Source organism: Salvelinus sp. IW2-2015, linkage group LG33 (genome assembly GCF_002910315.2).
Source record: "Salvelinus sp. IW2-2015 linkage group LG33, ASM291031v2, whole genome shotgun sequence".
NCBI classification, from domain to species: domain Eukaryota; kingdom Metazoa; phylum Chordata; class Actinopteri; order Salmoniformes; family Salmonidae; genus Salvelinus; species Salvelinus sp. IW2-2015.
In genome coordinates, this window is record NC_036872.1 from 16,610,713 (window position 1) to 16,631,807 (window position 21,095).

The window sequence follows — 21,095 nt, forward strand, 5'->3', positions numbered from 1 at the left end:
TTTTGTGGTGTCTTTGTTGGGTGACAATTTTTGCTAGATCGCATATTACATTGTATGGCTTTAAAGCAGTGTAACACGATGTCAAAATACAATGACGGGTAGGCAATCATTGTAAATAAGAATTTGTTCTTAACTGACTTGCCTAGTTAAAACAAAACAAAAAACTAAATGCCAACAAATGATTGCCAGTATGAGTTACGTTGTTGACTCTTGTAGCAAACCTTTATTTTGAAAATGTTAACAGCATGGCTTTAATGTCGAGTTCCTGTGTACACATGTTCATCACGGGTTAGTTATACAAGTCTTTGTGTACAGTCTGTGGTGGTTGTTCAAGATTATTAGCTTTGAGCCTAGAATGTCCAGATAAATAGCTAAACTCAAGCTCAGTTACTTTATGGACACGTTTGCAGACAATCGTCCGGTTTTCGCTAGCATCTGTGTTAGCTACTTATGAGAGCTAGCTAGCTGTAGCTAACATTAGCTAGCTAACGTTAGCAAGGTACAGCAGTGGGACTTGGAAGCCAGCTACTGAGTGCAACGTTTCCTCTATTTTCGTGCTAGCATTACAAACTTCGGCAGACATCGAGACATAAGAAATAAGACATTTGTTTTTCAAATGCGTTGTTTTTTTTACAAGAACATAAACAACTGCACTGAAGACTGCAATGTCGTCTGGAGGCCATCAATGTAACGTTAGGTGTTGTTCCCACCAACTTGCGTCCCCCAGTGCGCACCAAACATTGGATGAAATGGACTTTGAAAGAGGTAGCTATATTTGGTACTTTCATACTCATGAACGGTTTGCCTGGTTAAATGGATCACAAAACAGATATGGAGCTGTAATGAGTGAAGTCTGAGTGATATTACAGGTATTTGGTCTGCTGCAATGGATGGAGACTTGGAGAGGGTCAAATCACTTCTCAAGAAGGGTACAGACCCTAACCTAAGAGACTCAGCCAACTACACTGCTCTGGTGAGGATGTCTCCAAAGGCAAAAAATATAATTTCACCTATATTTGGTAACACATTTTGGCTGAGTTGAACTGATCCTCCTAACTATGTGGAATGGTTGTGATTTATTTCAGCACTATGCCAGCCGCAGTGGGCATAAGTCTGTATGTAAGTTCCTTCTGGAGAGCGGGGCATGTGCCAACCCTCAGACGCCAGGTGGGGCCACTCCTCTTCACCGATCTGCCTACTGTGGACAGCTTGACGTGGTCCAGCTGTTGCTTCACCATGGGGCAGATCCCCAGCTATGTGATGGTGATGGATCCTCCCCTTTACATAAGGTGCAGTACTAGTCAATGGCTATAAAAGGAAAATAATACAAAAGCAATAACGGCAGCATTATGTTGTAAGGCAATACTGTAATTCAGGTATGAGCAACTGGTGGCCCACGGATCAATTTTCCTTCGATTTTTTTTTTATAAATACAGTTGCAGCCAAATATATAGGCAGCCTTGCACTTTACTTAAATAATTTCCTATTTCTTCTCAAATAAGTTGAAATGAAAAACAAAACGTTTTGTCACCATACGTTGTTAATGGATTTTCAACATTTGAAGAAACAATTTAATTTTTTTATTAAAACTTAAGTTTGGGCATGGGCAAAATTATTGGCACCCCTGAGCTATTTTTTATTGAACCTTTATTTAACTAGGCAAGTCAGTTAAAAACAAATTCTTATTTACAATGATGGCCTAGGAACAGTGGGTTGAACTGCGGGCAGAATGACAGATTTTTACCTTGTTAGCTCGTGGATTTGATCTAGCAACCTTTCGGTTACTGGCCCAACGCTCTAACCACTAGGCTACCTGCCATGTTTGAGTGGTCCCTCCACCAACTGTTGGACTGTTCTGGAGTGGCCAGCGAAGAGTCCAGATCTGAATCACATCCAAAACCTATGGATGTGATTCAGTTTAAGAATTAGTTTAAGAATTAGAGCAGTTTGTTGCTGAAGAGTAGCCCACATTGCCAGTAGTACGGTGCAGCAAGCTCTTTCATGGCTACAAGAAGCATTTGTTGTCAGTTATCTTGACCAAAAGATGTGCAACCAAGTACTAGCCCCGCGGTGCCAATCATTTTGTACATGCCATTTCGTCTTTATTTTCTAAATAAAAATTATAAACTTAAGTTGACAAAATACAATTTGTTCCGCAATGTTGCAAATCCAATAAGATGTGAAGACCAAATTTGGTTGTGCATCAGCAGTTTTTCTCTTATGTCAGTCACTGACTAATCTCGGTTACCCAGAAGTAAAATTCCCGCGAAAGTTGTGAATCTGTCCATGAGAGATTAGTCTTGACAGTCACTCAATTAGCCCATGTTTTAGATTGGTAAGTTAGTCTAGCCAGCTATTACTGGCCGGGGGGGCCTCCATTGATTTTATTTGTCACTGTCACTCAGATATGATATTAAAAACAGCAAATATGTCAAAATATGCAGAATTGCACGAAATTAGCTGGAAAACTACAATTCTTTTCTCTCCTCGCCAACTAAATGTAACTTGGGGCTGGCTCTGACTGCATGTGGGGTTATGGATGTGGGAACACAGACCCGTGAGCCACTGCGGCCCATCATGAGTTCAGATCTTTTGTGGGCCCCACCCCCATCAAAGTTGCCCATCCCTGCTGTAGTTGTATCACTTACGATGGTGTGTGTTGACGAAGGGAGCAGGCTGCAGAGCAGAGCCATGAAGATGTCTGCAGACTCCTTCTCCAGTGCTGTCCCTCCCTCCGGAGCCACACAAACAAGAAGTCCCAGGTACCTTACCAGCTAGCACCAGATGGACATCTGAAGGAGCTCCTGGAACCCCCACAATAACACAGGGACACCCAGCTTAACCAAAGTCAACACAACACATTACTTATCTGGTTAACTAGAAGCTTATCAGTGAGGCAGTCACTTGAGTTCAGCTGTTTTGTGTTTGTTTTCTTAAGGTCCCCACCTAAACTGGCTGGTAAGGGATTGATGTTATCTGGTGTAGTTCTTTCTCAACCAGCAGGGGGAGCAAGTCTACCAGCAATTGGTTTACTTTGTCAACTAGCTGTTTCTGCATGTTCACACTCACAAAATGCATGGCATGCTGATCCTGACATCCTGGCCCTGAATTTGTTAGGTCTGGATGGCCCTTGGATAACTGCAGTAGCACGCGCCTGTTTGTCTGTACTAGCTGCTTTGAGCCATAGAGCAAGTGCACGTCTGTGAAAAAGATGTACTGAAAAACTGATGACGGGGTAAAAAATGAATCTGGCAGTAGTTTGCTTCATGTTCTACTGTTTTTTCATAGAACGTTGTGGAACTGAAGAGGCTTTCCATATGGTGGGAGGGCATTCCATATGGTGTGAGACTGAAATGTGTGTTGTGGGGAGGAAGTAATTCTGCAGCCTATGGATTTTCCTTGGACAAAGGAAATAGCACCAGCCTCAACAAAAATAGGATTAATCAAGCAAATGAGTTGGCTTTAGTTTGACCACATACATTATATTATGAAAAATCTCTAATTTTGTCTGATCAGTTATGATGTCTAAGACTTGTATAATGTGTAAATGAATGGATTTATTGTTTCTATGTTTGGTTATGGATATGAGAGGGAAAAATTCCATCTTATGTCTGGACTTGAGAGTAGCTACTTGGCCAACATCCTTGCCTTTCAATAATTAGGTAAATATATGGTTTGGAGTTAAAATATTTGCTGTCTCTCTCTTGTTAACATTCATTAAACTGAATAAAACACTCTTTATATTATTAAAATCTTAACTACACATTTCACTGCACCTATCCAGTGTATGTGACAATAAAACGTATATACACTACAGTTCAAAAGTTTGGGGTCACTTAGAAATGTCCTTGTTTTTTATTTTAAGAAAAGCACAATTTTTGTCCATTAAAATAACATCAAATTGATCAGAAATACAGTGTAGACATTGTTAATGTTGTAGATTACTTTTGTAGCTGGAAAAGACAGATTTTTAATGGAATATCTACATTGGTGTACGGAGGCCCATTATCAGCAACCATCACTCCTGTGTTCCAATGGCACGTTGTGTTAGCTAATCCAAGTTTATAATTTTAAAAGGCTAATTGATCATTAGAAAACACTTTTGCAGTTATGTTAGCCCAGCTGAAAACTGTTGTCTGATTGATTAAAGAAGCAATAAAACTGTCCTCCTTTAGACTAGTTGAGTATCTGGAGCATCAGCATTTGTGTGTTCGATTACAGGCGCAAACGGCCAGAAATAAAGTACTTCCTACTGAAACTCGTCAGTCTATTCTTGTTCTGAGAAATGAAGGCTATTCCATGTGAGAAATTGCCAAGAAACTGAAGATCTCGTAAAACGCTGTGTACTACTCCCTTCACAGAGCATTGCAAACTGGCTCTAACCAGAATAGAAAGAGGAGTCGGAGGCCCCGGTGCACAACTGAGCAAGAGGACAAGTACATTAGAGTGTCTAGTTTGAGAAGCAGACGCCTCACAAGTCCTCAACTGGCAGCTTCATTAAATAATACCCACAAATCACCAATTTCAACGTCAACAATGAAGAGGCGTCTCCGGGATGCTGGTCTTTTAGGCAGAGTTGCAAAGAAAAAGCCATATCTCAGACTGGCCAATAAAAATAAAATATTAAGATGGGCAAAAGAACACAGACACTGGACAGAGGAAGATTGGAGAAAAAAAAGTGTTATGGACAGACAAATCTAAGTTTGAGGTGTTCGGATCACAAAGAACATTTGTGAGACACAAAAAAAATGAATTGATGCTGGAGGAGTGCTTGACGCCGTCTGTCAAGCATGGTGGAGGCAATGTGATGGTCTGGGGGTGCTTTGGTGGATCTTGGAGAAGGAAGGCTATCACTCCATTTTGCAACGACATGCGATACCCTGTGGACGGTGCTTAATTGGAGCCAGTTTTCTCCTACAACAGGACAATGACCCAAAGCACAGCTCCAAACTATGCAATAACTATTTAGGGAAGAAGCAGTCAGCTGGTATTCTATCTATATGGAGTGGCCAGCACAGTCACCGGATCTCAACCCTATTGAGCTGTTGTGTGAGCAACTTGACCGTATGGTACGTAAGAAGTGCTCATCAAGCCAATTCAACTTGTGGGACGTGCTTCAGGAAGCATGGGGTGAAATCTCTTCAGATTACCTCAACAAATTGACAACTAGAATGCCAAGGGTCTGCAAGGCTGTAATTGCTGCAAATGGAGGATTATTTGACGAAGCAAAGTTTGAAGGACAAAATTATTATTTCATTTTAAAATCATTATTTATAACCTTGTCAATATCTTGACTATTTCCTATTCATTTTGCAACTAAATTCATGCATGATTTCATGGAAAACAAGGACAAACTTTTGAACGGTAGTGTGTATATATATACATATATACAGTATTAGTCAAAAGTTTGGATACACCTACTTATTCAAGGTTTTTCTTTATTTTTACTATTTTCTACATTGTAGAATAATAGTGAAGATATCAAAACTATGAAATAACACAAATGGAATCATGTGGTAACCAAAAAAGTGTTAAACAAATCAAAATGTATTTTATATTTGAGATTCTTCAAATAGCCACCCTTTGTCTTGATGACAGCTTTGCACACTCTTGGCATTCTCTCAACCAGTTTCACCTGGAATGCTTTTCCAATGGTCTTGAAGGAGTTCCCACATATGCTGAGCACTGTTTTTCCTTCACTCTGCGGTCCAACTCATCGCAAACCATCTCAATTTGGTTGAGGTCGGGTGATTGTGGAGGCCAAGTCATCAGATGCAGCACTCCATCATTCTCCTTCTTGGTCAAATAGCCCTTACACAGCCTGGAGGTGTGTTGGGTCATTGTCCTGTTGAAAAAAATAAATGATAGTCCCACTAAGCTTAAACCAGATGGGATGGCGTATCACTGCAGAATGCTGTGGTAGCCATGCTGGTGTGCCTTGAATTCTATATAAATCCCAGACCAGCAAAGGAACTTCACACCTCCTCCATGCTTCACGATGGGAACCACACGTGGAGATCATCCGTTCACCTACTCTGTTTCACAAAGGCACGGCGGTTGGAACCAAAAATATCAAATTTGGACTGATCAGACCAAAGGACAGATTTCCACCGGTCTAATGTCCATTGCTCGTGTTTCCTGGCCCAAGCAAGTCTCTTCTTCTTACTGGTGTCCTTTAGTAGTGGCTTCTTTGCAGCAATTAGACCATGAAGGAATGATTCGCGCAGTCTCCTCTGAAAGGTTGATGTTGACGTTTCTGTTATTTGAACTCTGTGATGCATTTGTTTGGGCTTCAATCTGAGGTGCAGTTAACTCTAATGAACGTTTCCTCTGCAGCAGAGAACTCTGTTTCTTCCTTTCCTGTGGCGGTCCTCATGAGAGCCAGTTTCATCATAGCGCTTTATGGTTTTTGCGACTGCACTTGAATAAACTTTCAAAGGTCTTGAAATTTTCTGGATTGACTGAACTTCATGTCTTTAAAGCAATGATCGACTTTCGTTTCCCTTTGCTTATTTGACCTCTTCTTGACATAATATTGACTTGGTCTTTTACCAAATTGGGCTATCTTCTGTATTCCACCGCTAAAGTCACAACACAACTGATTGGCACAAACGCATTGTCACGATCGTCGTTAGGTGAAAGAGAGGACCAAGGCGCAGCGTGATATAAATACATCTTCTTTTTTAATAGAAGAAGAAACGAACACTAATACAAACTAGACAAAACAACAAATGACCGTGAAGCTATCAAACGAAAGTGCAGATACAAGCAACTAACGTCAACACTTAGACAATTACCCACAACCTACCTAATGCCTATGGCTGCCTAAAATATGGCTCCCAATCAGAGACAACGATAGACAGCTGTCTCTAATTGAGAACCAATCCAGGCAACCATAGACTTACATAAACACCTACACTGAACACAACCCCATGAACTCTACAAAACCCCCTAGACAATACAAACACCCTAGACTAGACAAAAACACACAAACATCCCCCATGTCACACCCTGACCTAACTAAAATAATAAAGAAAACAAAGATAACTAAGGCCAGGGCGTGACACGCATTAACCTCTCTAGGGTACGTGAGACGTTAGCATCCCACCTCTTTAACAGCCAGTGAAAGTGCAGGTCGCAAAATTCAAAACAACAGAAATCCCATAATTAAAATTCCTCAACATACATGTATTTTACACCATTTTAAAGATACACTTGTTGTAAATTCAGCCACAGTGTCCGATTTCAAAAAAGCTTTACGACGAAAGCAAACCAAACGATTATGTTAGGTGAGTGCCTATTCACAGAATAACACAGCCATTTTTCCAGCCAAAGAGAGGATTCACAAAAATAAGAAATATATATCAAATTAATCACTAACCTTTGATGGTCTTCATCAGATGACACTCATAGGACTTCATGTTACACAATACATGTATGTTTTGTTCGGTAAAGTTCATATTTATATCCAAAAATCGGAGTTTACATTGGCACCTTACATTCAGAAGTCACAAAACATCCTTTGATTTTGCAGAGAGCCACATCAATTTACAGGAATAATCATAATAAACATTGCTTAAAGATACAACAGTTATGCATGGAATTTTAGATGCACTTCTCCTTAACTTCTCTGGGATATGTGGGACGCTAACGTCCTAACTTGGCCAAAAGCCAGTAAAAATGCAGAGCGCCAAATTCAAATAAATTACTATAAAAATCAAACTTTCATTAAATCACACATGAAAGATACCAAATTAAAGCTACACTGGTTGTGAATCCAGCCAACATTTTAGAATTCAAATGGGCTTTTCTGCGAAAGCAAACGATGCTATTATCTGAGTTAGCACCATAGTAAACAAAGAGAGAGAAGCATATTTCAACCCTGCAGGCGCGACACAAAACGCAGAAATAAAAATATAATTCATGCCTTACCTTTGACGAGCTTCTYTTGTTGGCACTCCAATARGTCCCWTAAACATCACAAATGGTCCTTTTGTTCGATTAATTCCATCGATATATATCCAAAATGTCCATTTATTTGGCGCGTTTGATCCAGAAAAACACTGGTTCCAACTTGTGAAACGTGACTACAAAATATCTCAAAGTTACCTGTAAACTTTGCCAAAACATTTCAATCTACTTTTGTAATACAACTTTAGGTATTGTTTAACGTACATAATCGATAGAATTGAAGACGGGATGATATGTGTTCAATACAGGATTAAAACAAACTGTAGCTAGCTTTCTGGTCACGCGCCTCTAACTAACAGGACACTTCCAGTGACCCTCGTTCAAGATGGCCGTACTTCTTCATTACACAAAGGAAAAAACCTCAACCAATTTCTAAAGACTGTTGACATCCAGTGGAAGCGGTAGGAACTGCAAGAAGGTCAATTAGAAATCTGTATTCCCAATGAAAACCCATTGAGAAAAGAGTGACCTCAAAAAAACAAAATCTGAATGGTTTGTCCTCGGGGTTTCGACTGCTAAATAAGTTCTGTTATACTCACAGACATCATTCAAACAGTTTTAGAAACTTCAGAGTGTTTCTATCCAATAATACTAATAATATGCATATCTTATCTTCTGGGGATGAGTAGCTGGCAGTTGAATTTGGGTATGCTTTTCATCCAAACGTGAAAATGCTGCCCCCTATCCTAGAGAAGTTAATGCAACCGCTGTGTCAGATTTCAAAAAAGCTTTACGGAAAAAGCAAACCATGCAATAATCTGAGTCGGCGCTCAGGGCCCAATCAAGACACAAATATAGCCGCCATATTATGCAGTCAACAGAAGTCAGAAGTAACAATATAAACATTCACTTACCTTTGATGATGTTCATCAGAATGCACTCCCAGGAATCCCAGTTCCACAATAAATGTTCGTTTTGTTCGATAATGTCCGTCATTTATGTCCAAATTCCTCCTTGTTGTTCTAGCGTTCAGTACACTTTCCAAACTCACGACGGCGGGCAGGTCCAGCGGAAAGTACGGACAAAAAATTAAAAAAGTTATATTACAGTCCGTAAAAACATGACAAACGAAGTATTGAATCAATATTTAGGATGTTTTTAACAATTCTTCAATAATGTTTCAACCGGAGTATTCCTGTGTCGTCAGAATTGCGATGGAACAGAGCTCGCTCTCACGTGAACGCGCATGGTCAGAGCATGTTCAGGTCATGGCAGACCTGACTCAATCCTCTCTCCTTCGGCCCCACTAAACAGTAGAGGCATCAGACAAGGTTCTAACGACTGTTGACATCTAGTGGAAGCCTTAGGAAGTGCAACATTACCAATATCCCACTGTATCTTCAATAGGAGCTGAGTTGAAAATCGACCAACCTCAGATTTCTCACTTCCTGGTTGGATTTTTTTCTCAGGTTTTTGCCTGCCTGATGAGTTCTGTTATACTCACAGACATCATTCAAACAGTTTTAGAAACTTCAGCGTGTTTTCTATCCAAATCTACAAATAATATGCATATTCTAGCTTTTATGGCTTTGTAGCAGGCCGTTTACACTGGGCATGCTTTTCATCCGGACGTGAAAATACTGCCCCCTACCCCAAAGAAGTTAAGAAGGAAAGAAATTCCTCAAATAGCTTTTTACAAGGCACATCTGTTAATTGAAATGCATTCCTGGTGACTACCTCATGAAGCTGGTTGAGAGAATGCCAAGAGTGTGCAAAGTGTGGCTGCTTTGAAGAATCTCAAATATAAAATATATTTTGATTTGTTTTACACTTTTTTAGTTACTACATGATCCCATATGTGTTATTTCATAGTTGTGATTTCTTCACTATTATTCTACAATGTAGAAAATAGTAAAAATAAAGAAAAACCCTTGAATGAGTAGGTGTGTCCAAACTGTTTTACTGGTGCTGTGTGTGCAGACAAATATAGGGGTTTATTTTCTTGTCTGTAGGCTACACATAACATTTTAGCTTCAAGATCAAAGCACAGTGTTGCTATAACAGCATGTCTTCATCAAGTAACATTTGCCTATCAAAAATGAATGGTTAACCCTCTCACACAAATATAAAAGCACAGTAGGCCTACTTTACAACACTGCAAATAACCAGGCTTCATCTTTATAAATATCATGCAAATCATTGCATGTGGTAACAGCAAATTGCAACTGAAAACGTAGGTATAATAGAATTTACCGCAATATGTTTTATATGAAAGCTCATACCTGCCACCAAAAAAAGTAAAATGCCTCATGATTTGTCAACTGTAGCCTACTGATAACAACCACAGCTGTACAGTCGTGGCCAAAAGTTTTGAGAATGACACAAATATAAATTTTCACAATGTCTGCTGCCTCAGTTTGTATGATGTCAATTTGCATATTCTCCAGAATGTTATGAAGAGTGATCCGATGAATTGCAATTAATTGCAAAGTCCCTCTTTGTCATGCAAATGAACTGAATCCCCAAAAAACATTTCCACTGCATTTCAGCCCTGCCACAAAAGGACCAGCTGACATCATATCAGTGATTCTCTCGTTAACACAGGTGTGAGTGTTGACGAGGACAAGGCTGGAGATCACTCTGTCATGCTGATTGAGTTCGAATAACAGACTGGACGCTTCAAAAAGAGGGTGGTGCTTGGAATCATTGTTTTTCCTCTGTCAACCGTTGTTACCTGCAAGTAAACACGTGCCGTCATCATTGTTTTGCACAAAAAGGGCTTCACAGGCAAGGATATTGCTGCCAGTAAGATTGCACCTAAATCAAACCATTTATCGGATAATCAAGAACTTCAAGGAGAGCGGTTCAATTGTTGTGAAGAAGGCTTCAGGGCGCCCAAGAAAATCCAGCAAGCGCCAGGACCGTCTCCTAAAGTTGATTCAGCTGCGGGATCGGGGCACCACCAGTACAGAGCTTGCTCAGGAATGGCAGCAGGCAGGTGTGAGTGCATCTGCACGCACAGTGATGCGAAGACTTTTGGAGGATGGCCTGGTGTCAAGAAGGGCAGCAAAGAAGCCACTTCTCTCCAGGAAAAACATCAGGGACAGACTGATATTCTGCAAAAGGTACAGGGATTGAACTGCTGAGGACTGGGGTAAAGTCATTTTCTCTGATGAATCCCCTTATCGGTTGTTTGGGGCATCCGGAAAAAAGCTTGTTCGGAGAAGACAAGGTGAGCGCTACCATCAGTCCTGTGTCATGTCAACAGTAAAGCATCCTGAGACCATTCATGTGTGGGGTTGCTTCTCAGCCAAGGGAGTACGCTCACTCACAATTTTGCCTAAGAACACAGCCATGAATAAAGAATGGTACCAACACATCCTCCGAGAGCAACTTCTCCCAACCATCCAGGAACAGTTTGGTGATGAACAATGCCTTTTCCAGCAGGATGGAGCACCGTGCCATAAGGCAAAAGTGATAACTAAGTGGCTCGAGGAACAAAACATTGATATTTTGGGTCCATGGCCAGGAATCTCCCAAGACCTTAATCACATTGAGAACTTGTGGTCAATCCTCAAGAGGCGGGTGGACAAACAAAACTCCAAGCATTGATTATGCAAGAATGGGCTGCCATCATTCAGGATGTGGCCCAGAAGTTAATTGACAGCAGGCCAGGGCAGATTGCAGAGGTCTTGTAAAAGAAGAGTCAACACTGCAAATATTGACTCCTTGCATCAACTTCATGTAATTGTCAATAAAAGCCTTTGACACTTATGAAATGCTTGTAATTATACTTCAGTATTCCAAAGTAACATCTGACAAAAATATCTAAAGACACTGAAGCAGAAAACTTTGTGGAAATGAATATTTGTGTCATTCTCAGAACTTTTGGCCAGAACTGTAGGTAGCCTAGAGAAGCCTATGAGCTCTGATCCCATCTGGACCAGGGGAAATGTAACGTCAAGTTTTCATAGCTTAAGCTATGTATTTATAGCCTAAAAGGGCCAATTTATTTGTGTTCCGAGAAAATGTGAACGTGATCAAGTTTGATTTATATTCACACTTCGGGTGCTAGGCTTCCTAGGCCTTTTTAATAAAAAAATGATTGACTGGAATTAATAAACTCAATAGTGATGCCATACTGTAAGAGTTTTTTTTTTTTTTTACAGATGCGAAGGCCAACCCTGCATACAGTGAGTTCAGCCCTGTTAGTTTTGTTGTACATTTTTGTCCAATCGCAGTTGTTGTCTCTGTCTGTGTAACGGGTTATAATGTTATCATTCTCCTTAGGGCCAGGAGGTTTTGCAGGATTTTTTTTTTTTACCATATCACTTGATATGAAAAATAATCTGCTCCTGTCATAGTCCATATCAAAGCCCATATATAATTGTTTTTTTACAACTTATTTATTACTATGTCATACGCTACAACTAGGGTCCGGAGTTGGTTAGGTTAGCCTACTACCAGCTCAGGAAAAACTCTGGGCCCCAGGATAACAATACCCCCCCACCACTCTTAAGACCTGTGGGGCCACCTCTGAAATCACCACACAATATTACAAATAAAAAACATATCCTATTTGTATGATCTACATTTTACATGGTTTTGGTGGTGGGGATGGACTTCCATGGTTTTACATGGCTCAGTGCTGCCGGCAGCTACTGCAACAATTTCAGAATGTAACAGGCAGTTCCTGCTATTCCAGGTAAAAACCCAATAAAACCACTGGCACAGCACAAACCCCAGAAGCCCCCGCAAGGCAGATTTGTGAATTTTAAAGCTGCATATGGAAATGTGAGTTATAGATATGTCATACTCATTGAAAGCAAGGCTAAGAAGAGGTATATCTGTTCTATGTGTGCTAGTTCTATACTTCCCTTTTTTAAGTTTAGTTTTCCGTCTTTTACTTTCGGCTTTGTACACCAACTTCAAACAGCTGAATATACAATATTTTGGTTATGGAAAATATATTTTTACAACAGTTTAGATGGTACAATAATTCTCTACACTGTACTTGTTTGTTTTGTCACATAAACTGAAATTAGGCGAACTATTAGAATTTTAGCAACCAGGAAATGGCGGAGCGATTTCTGCATAGTGCATCTTAAACTGTCATTGCAGGACCTTGCTGAAAATTATTAAAGAATATAGGCTATAAAGAGTTAGCTCTGTAGCTCTTAAATTATTTATGGCTATTCAAATTCATCTTTATGTTAATTTTTTTTATACAAAATACAGTTTTTCCATCAAGAGAAATGTTCTTTAGCCTATTGTGTATTTAAATGTTTGTATTATATGTTTGCCATGTGTTATTTATTCTAAGGGTTTTCTCGTGCTATTTTGTATTTCATGTTTGATTATGTAAATTCTGCATTCAGTTTGTGTAAACTGTGAGCAAGAATGAATAAAGCCAAAGTCAGTCGCACTTTCCTTCGTTCGCTATGGAAAATATCAATGTGACCTAAAAAAAGGATGACATGAGGTTTTTGTAACTGCTCAACAAATCATTGTAGCCTAATGGCAGGCAGGAATTGGGCTTCAAGTAAGCCTACAGATATTCTACAATTAAATAATTCAACAATTAAAATAATTCAACATGAAGTAGCAAGTTAAAAGCAACATTGCCAAAGACCTAATTTGTTGACCTTTAGGTTATTGGTTAGGCTGCTGTGAAATGTGTGAACTTTTAGATGAAGGCCTAATAGATACTAATATTGAAGCAGCTCAGATGTAGCCTAATGGCTTAGTACTAGTAGGTCTACTTATTGCACATACACTTAGTGTAGAGAACATTAAGGACACCTTCCTAATATTGAGTTGCATCCGCCCACCTTTTGCCTTCAGAACAGCCTCAATTTGTCGGGGCAGGGAATTTACAAGGTGTCGAAAGCGTTCCACAGGGATGCTGGCCCATGTTGACTCCAATGCTTCCCATAGTTGTGTCCTGTTGGCTGGATGTCGTTTGGGTGGTGGAGCATTCTTGATACACACGGGAAACTGTTGAGCGTGAAAAACCCAGCAGCATTGCAGTTCTTGACACAAACCCATGCGCCTGGCACCTACTACCATACCCCGTTCAAAGGCACTGAAATATTTTGTCTTACGGATTCATGGCACACATACACAATCCATGTCTCAATTGTCTCAAGGCTTAAAAATCCTTATTTAACCTGTGACATCAATACATAACATATAAGGGATCATAGCTTTCACCTGGATTCACCTGGTCAGTCTGTCATGGAAAGAGCAGGTGTCCTTAATGTTTGGTACATTCAGTATACATGAAAGTGATGTCAATATTTAGCCTAATCTAGATATTAAATAATTTGGTTAATATGGTTTTCATATAAATAAATGTTCCTTGCTTCGCTTGTTTATAACATTGTAAACTTTTTAGTCTATTTATATTCAACAAAGAAGTTTTCAAACAGCTATACAAATAAACATATTCATTCTATATTTAACAGAGATTTTCTGCAAGTAAAGTGACGCAGGAGGGCAAATGGTGATCTAATGATGCACTTATCTGTCCTACGAGTGGTCTGAGGCAGGCATTAGATTACAAGCAATTACAATGTTAATATGGACAGTTTTGGGAAACTGCTTGAAAATTTAAAGATGCTCCTACGAAGATTCTAATGATGAACTGAGCCTTAAGATGCTTTTGGGAAATCGAGCCCAGGACCAAAGCAAGATCCCAGGACGGTACCATAGGCTTAGACACTGTTCTGAGCCGACGCAAGCCTTCAGGAACCGCACCACCAGAGGATGAGACCCCGGGGTAGAGCCATCAATCCCTATGTGACACAGCGATATGGCTGCCACATAAACTTCAATGTAAAAAAAGAAAAGCCAAGCTCAAAAAGCTCTTGCAAGAACATCAAAGTAGTCCTCCAAAGATCTCTGAAAAGGAGAAGCTCCTTTAATCTGACACCAACCCTCAAACGCGTCACTTATATGTATTCAACCCCCTCATAGAGGTCGCTCGCACTGACTGTATAGTCATAGTCATATTCGAGGGTAAACCGCTAACTGTCAATGTTAGCCTTTCAGGTGCCAAACCCACAGATTCTGCAACAGAAAATGCACACGATGAAGGACAAGGTTCAGTAGAGATAGAGACCACGTCTCCCCCTGCCTGATGTACACCACCGACATCCTGTTGTCAGACCTTACCAACACATGCTAGCCCTCCAATATGGGAAGAAAACGCCTCAGCGCCAGCAAAACAGCCAGTAGCTCCAGGTAATCGATATGCAGCAACCTTAGCACTGTCGTTCCCTGTATCCCACACACAGCACTCCCCATCCCAGTGAAGATGCATCTGTCGTGATCACCTGGCCCATGGGAACCCCTTAGGGCATGGTCGGAGGTTCAAATACGGTTGGTTAGCCGTTTAGAGCTTACTCTTACCACTAGCCATCTAACTCAAGCAGGGAAGCACAAGCAGAGCAGAAGTGGTTGGCTTTTACCCAACACAAATTTAATAAATGTTTTATTTTATTTTACCTTTATTTAACCAGGTAAGCTAGTTGAGAACAAGTTCTCATTTACAACTGCGACCTGGCCAAGATAAAGCAAAGCAGTGCCACACAAACAACAACACAGAGTTACACATGGAATAAACAAGAGTACAGTCAATAACACAATTGCTACCCAAGCAATTCTACCCAAGCAAGTAAGCATTAGCTACACAAACAGAGCAGAAAGTAGTTAGCTTTTAGAAAACACAAAAACCGATACCAAGACCCAAATCTCGCTACATCTAGGGGGACGAGTACTCTCTCCCCACTAACAGACACCTAAGTCAGAGCCAAATCCGGTAGGCTTTGTGTGACACTTTGCGTGACACATTCTTCTTCAGGCAGGCTGAAGAGCGAAGAATTTAGGAAATTAATGTGAGCCCTGGTGTTCAAGCCAGGAAGGCAGGGCTTCCGAGGGCACGCTCTGCATTCATTGACCCGTTGGGCGTTTTTTGGTCGTTGACTTCCCGTAGTATGTTATACCGAGTGACCGACTGAAAGGGAACTGCCGATTTTTCTCTCTGCCCCATAGTAAAAAATAAGAACATCCCCCCCCCCCCCCAAAAAAGAAWAATCTATAAAAATGGTTGTTGTGGCCCTTGCTCGAACCTTGTGGGGGGCTCAATGAGACAATTATGTTTACACCGCCCTGCTTTAAGGGGGGCAACTGTCGAGACATAGCAAGTACACGACTTTACTGCGCTACGCCACTGAATAAAACAAGTCTCAAATATTAGATGTCTATACATTTCAGCTGTTACAAAAACATTGCTTTGCTATTAACATTTATACTGTAGGAGTGTTGGCTCAATGAGACAATTCTGTTTACACCGCCCTGCTTCAAGGGGGGCAACTGTCGAGACATAGCAAGTACACAAGTTTACATTTGAGTAAAATGTGCAGCCCATGGTATTTTTATGAAAAGTAGTAAGTGTGAAGAGGCTCTTTCATTGGGCCCTGCTGGTGGGCCATTTCCATTGCGCTCTTCAAACCACATCCAGTGCCGTAACTGGAGGGGTGCCAGGCCACATCTGGAGCTCATTGCAGCTGACGCCACGCTGCACTAGTGGAGAGAGAGGGGGTGAATGTCATGCTGGCTAACCAGGCCAAGTGAGCCGTTAACCCTCAGTGACAAGAATGTCCTTCCACATTGTGTTGTGAATGTGACTTCAGCATACAGTACATGTGATAATACCTTGTGTTGCTGTGATGCACAGAGTTGGGATGTCCTTTGGCTGTTAGCCTCTGCCGAGTCCCTAACAACCGGATATTTCGGTTTTCAGGTCAAATGGAAAGAGCCTGTGACACGACTTCCACTTTGGACGTTAACAAGGTGACACTCCATCTTAACTCCTCCACATTTACTGGATTGGTTGAACAGTACAGAAGAGAACCTCCCCCGACAGTTATTTATCTTTTCATTAAGACCAGTATGTAGGGGATCTAGTTTCAGGCGTTTCGTTTACGCCTGCTACGTCAAGTTATTTGGCCATTGGAGGATATGGGAAGATATTTGGGGGGGAAATGGCTATTGCAATGTTTTGAGGGTACCATGGAAAATAAAGAATAATATGCAACGTAAGTGAGCTGATTCATTTCAGATGGCACACAGATAATCATAGTTAATCATGGCAGCCTATCTGATTGTATCTTTGCCAGATTTTGTGAAAGACAAACAATCACTCTAAAACGTTTATGCCGTCTCTGGTTTGCCAATGAGCGAGCTAATGAAAACCTTATGTGGCATTGGGGGAAATGAAGGAATGTTAAAGGGCTTTTTCATTCCTTTTTGATATGTTTTCATGTGTCGGCTTGAATTGGAGAATTGCTTACACTTTTATGTGAGAAGCACATCATAGAGCGAGCAATTGTAATTGGGACAAATCTGCTCTTGAACTGTGTTAATCAACATATTGCTGAACAACAATGCAACTTTGCTACCCACGTTATATGTACTTAACAAACACAGATCAAAATGTAGTTTGCGCTACATTTGAACTTCCATTGCGTTATACAGTGAGGGAAAAAAGTATTTGATCCCCTGCTGATTTTGTACGTTTGCCCACTGACAAAGAAATGATCAGTCTATAATTTTAATGGTAGGTTTATTTGAACAGTGAGAGACAGAATAACAACAAAAATATCCAGAAAAACGCATGTCAAAAATGTTATAAATTGATTTGCATTTTAATGAGGGAAATAAGTATTTGACCCCCTCTCAATCAGAAAGATTTCTGGCTCCCAGGTGTCTTTCATACAGGTAACGAGCTGAGATTAGGAGCACACTCTTAAAGGGAGTGCTCCTAATCTCAGTTTCTTACCTGTATAAAAGARACCTGTCCACAGAAGCAATCAATCAATCAGATTCCAAACTCTCCACCATGGCCAAGACCAAAGAGCTCTCCAAGGATGCCAGGGACAAGATTGTAGATCTACACAAGGCTGGAATGGGCTACAAGACCATTGCCAAGCAGCTTGGTGAGAAGGTGACAACAGTTGGTGCGATTATTCGCAAATGGAAGAAACACAAAAGAACTGTCAATCTCCCTCGGCCTGGGGCTCCATGTAAGATCTCACCTCGTGGAGTTGCAATGATCATGAGAACGGTGAGGAATCAGCCCAGAACTACACAGGAGGATCTTGTCAATGATCTCAAGGCAGCTGGGACCATAGTCACCAAGAAAACAATTGGTAACACACTACGCCGTGAAGGACTGAAATCCTGCAGCGCCCGCAAGGTCCCCTCCTCAAGAAAGCACATATACATGCACGTCTGAAGTTTGTCAGAGGACAACTGGGTGAACGTGTTGTGGTCAGATGAGACCAAAATGGAGTTCTTTGGCATCAACTCAACTTGCCGTGTTTGGAGGAGGAGGAATGCTGCCTATGACCCCAAGAAACCATCCCCACCGTCAAACATGGAGGTGGAAACATTATGCTTTGGGGGTGTTTTTCTGCTAAGGGGACAGGACAACTTCACCGCATCAAAGGGACGATGGACGGGGCCATGTACCGTCAAATCTTGGGTGAAAACCTCCTTCCCTCAGCCAGGGTATTGAAATGGGTCGTGGATGGGTATTCCAGCATGACAATGACCCAAACACACGGCCAAGGCAACAAAGGAGTGGCTCAAAAAAGCACATTAAGGTCCTGGAGTGGCCTAGCCAGTCTCCAGACCTTAATCCCATAGAAAATCTGTGGAGGGAGATGAAGGTTCGAGTTGCCAAACGTCAGCCTCGAAACCTTAATGACTTGAAGGAGATCTGCAAAGAGGAGTGGGACAAAATCCCTCCTGAGATGTGTGCAAACCTGGTGGCCAACTACAGAAACATCTGACCTCTGTGATTGCCAACAAGGGTTTTGCCACCAAGTACTAAGTCATGTTTTGCAGAGGGGTCAAATACTTATTTCCCTCAATAAAAATGCAAATCAATTTATAACATTTTTGACATGCGTTTTTCTGGATTTTTTTGTTGATATTCTGTCTCTCACTGTTCAAATAAACCTACCATTAAAATTACAGACTGATCATTTCATTGTCAGTGGGCAAACGAACAAAATCAGCAGGGGATCAAATACTTTTTTCCCTCACTGTATACGCATTTCTCAATGTTTCAAAGACTTTTACAGATAGCGTCGACTCATCTCATTCACAATGTTATTATACAGTCGAAGAATGGATTGATTTTCCCAAATCCCACATTTTGATTATTTGTGTATACATCTGCATACCTGAAAGTGTAAACAATATGAATGATTCACTGAAAAATAATGTTTCTCTCTCTCTCTCTCTCTCCTTCTCTCCTCTCCTCTCTCTCTCGTCCTCTCTTCTCTCTCTCTCTCCTCTCGTTCTCTCTCTGTCTCTCTCTTCTCTCTCTCTCTCTCTCTCTCTCTCCTCGTTCTCTCTGTCTCTCTCTCTCTCTCTCTCTCTCTTTGAAACTATATTCTCCCTGTGTGAAAACTAGAGGAGGACTCCACAAGACGAGTAAATGTATACTGCTCAATTTCGTGGGATTTTTGGGAAAGCAATGAAACTTCCATTGGCCCGAGAACCCACTTCCTCAATAATGAAATCAAGTTAAGCCAGGACTGGATGTTTTTCCCCTCAGAAATAGGTGGTCTGAAAACGCTGGTGTTGGAGAACTTTTGTGCAGGAGCTACATTTTAAACAGGGCCTACTGTGGCCAGAGGAGCAGAAAGAGTGGATTGTGTGCATATGTGTAGAGCATGTTTTCTCCCTCTTGCCTTCTGTAAACTTTGGAAAACAGGGAAGGACATAAACGGAGCTGAAGGCTGTACACCTCTGGTAAAGTTGAGTCAATCAAAACTGGGTCTGAATTAATGTTATCGCACTATAAGAAATAATGTTTTGATACATGAACTGAACTGTGTTTACCATGTTAAATACATTTAGTCCCGGAAACGTTACAATTTGATTAGTTTTGCTGGATTTTAGACTATCTTAGACTAACACTGTGCCAGAAAAAAAAGCCCCGAGACCTATGATTTCTTAATCCGGCCCTGCTGAGAGTTCCTTTTGTGTGTTTGACCTACACAGGTCTGGTCGCTGTCATCTTGGCTGCTGGAAAAGCTCTCCTTCCACCTGTTCTCTACACAGGAGCCATTCCCTGGTCTCCCAGCTGCAGGACCAGAGAGCAGGGCCTGGCTGGTTGAGCCTGAAGTAATCAGCTAAATGGCTGGCAGATGGGAACACATCTAAAAGGGAGTGGACTTCCAGACACTGGCATAGAAGACTGCCCAATATTATCAAATGTAACCTGGAATGAGGGAGGGGGGTCATAATCAAATCTCAGGGGGCTACTCCTCAGAGATCCAACTTAATCTAATTCAACTCCACTCCTGCTTTATAGCAGCCTGATGATTGAAGTGATATTGGAAATCTTACTCTCCCACTGTCCAGGTTAGATGGTAACGGAAGGCTGCACAGACTCGGATCCAGGGGCTGCTGCCCCTCTCAATCAGCACTGTCACTATCTAGGGTGTTAAAACAGAAGTGTCAAACGCGCTTTGACATGAGGCCCAAAACAAAGCTAAAGTTGTTCATATTGTCAGACCCTGCCATAAATACTTGAATTTGCAACTGTTGACCATGGGACACTAGCATCCTCAAAGTTTTACAGCAGGGAGTGACTTTAGTAGAGGAGCATTTTTAACCAGCCCTTTAGAATGTATTGGCAATAAGGAAGAGACACAAATTCCCGTCAGTCATCTAAAGGTGGATTTCAGTGGTTCCGCCTTAAAAAGAAATGTATTAATTAGGATCCCCTTTAGCTACTGCTAAAGCAGCAGCTACTCTTCCTGGGGTTCACGCAGACATAAAACATGACATAATACATCACATTAATAGACAAGTACATCACAAGGACAGAACTACATGCATTTAAAATAAGAATACACGCTTTTGTACATTTATTCCTTCATAATCATGTGATTAATAGACACTACTAAATGGCTTGCCCCTCAGTCATACCCAGTGGCGACCCGTCATTCAGGGCAGGTGCAGAGCTCCACCTGTTTTGAGCCCCACCTGTTTAGCTATAGAAAGAAATATATCTATATTTTTGTTGTTGCCTGTTTTGCATGTTATTTTGTCATTTATACGTGTCACATATCAGTTTGCAAACAATGTAAAAAAAAACA

At 41.0% G+C, this 21,095-nt stretch overlaps 1 protein-coding gene across 3 annotated transcripts; it reads left to right on the forward strand.

Annotated features, from left to right (window-relative positions):
• The first annotated feature begins 15 nt into the window (after positions 1–15).
• ankrd39 (ankyrin repeat domain 39) lies at positions 16–20,698 on the forward strand. Of its 3 annotated transcripts, none has more exons than XM_023978878.2 (5): positions 16–98; positions 638–765; positions 870–973; positions 1,086–1,289; positions 2,676–3,869. In XM_023978878.2, the coding sequence occupies exons 2-5, from the start codon at positions 666–668 to the stop codon at positions 2,820–2,822; spliced, it is 555 nt and encodes a 184-aa protein (XP_023834646.1). In that variant the 5' UTR covers positions 16–98; positions 638–665; the 3' UTR covers positions 2,823–3,869. The 3 variants fall into 3 exon arrangements, with proteins under 3 accessions (XP_023834646.1, XP_023834648.1, XP_023834647.1); XM_023978879.2 differs by lacking the exon at positions 16–98 and adding an exon at positions 187–288; XM_023978880.2 differs by lacking the exons at positions 16–98; positions 2,676–3,869 and adding an exon at positions 19,993–20,698 and having other exon boundaries at positions 166–765.
• The last annotated feature ends 397 nt before the right edge of the window (positions 20,699–21,095 follow it).

What these genes read in the sequence shown, in the direction of transcription:
- ankrd39 (XM_023978878.2), top strand. Translation starts at nt 666, where the DNA reads ATGTCGTCTGGAGGCCATCAATGTAACGTTAGGTGTTGTTCCCACCAA. An exon ending in TGAAATGGACTTTGAAAGAG is followed by an intron (nt 766 to 869) that starts GTAGCTATATTT and finishes GTGATATTACAG; the next exon opens with GTATTTGGTCTGCTGCAATG. An exon ending in GATCCTCCCCTTTACATAAG is followed by an intron (nt 1,290 to 2,675) that starts GTGCAGTACTAG and finishes CGAAGGGAGCAG; the next exon opens with GCTGCAGAGCAGAGCCATGA.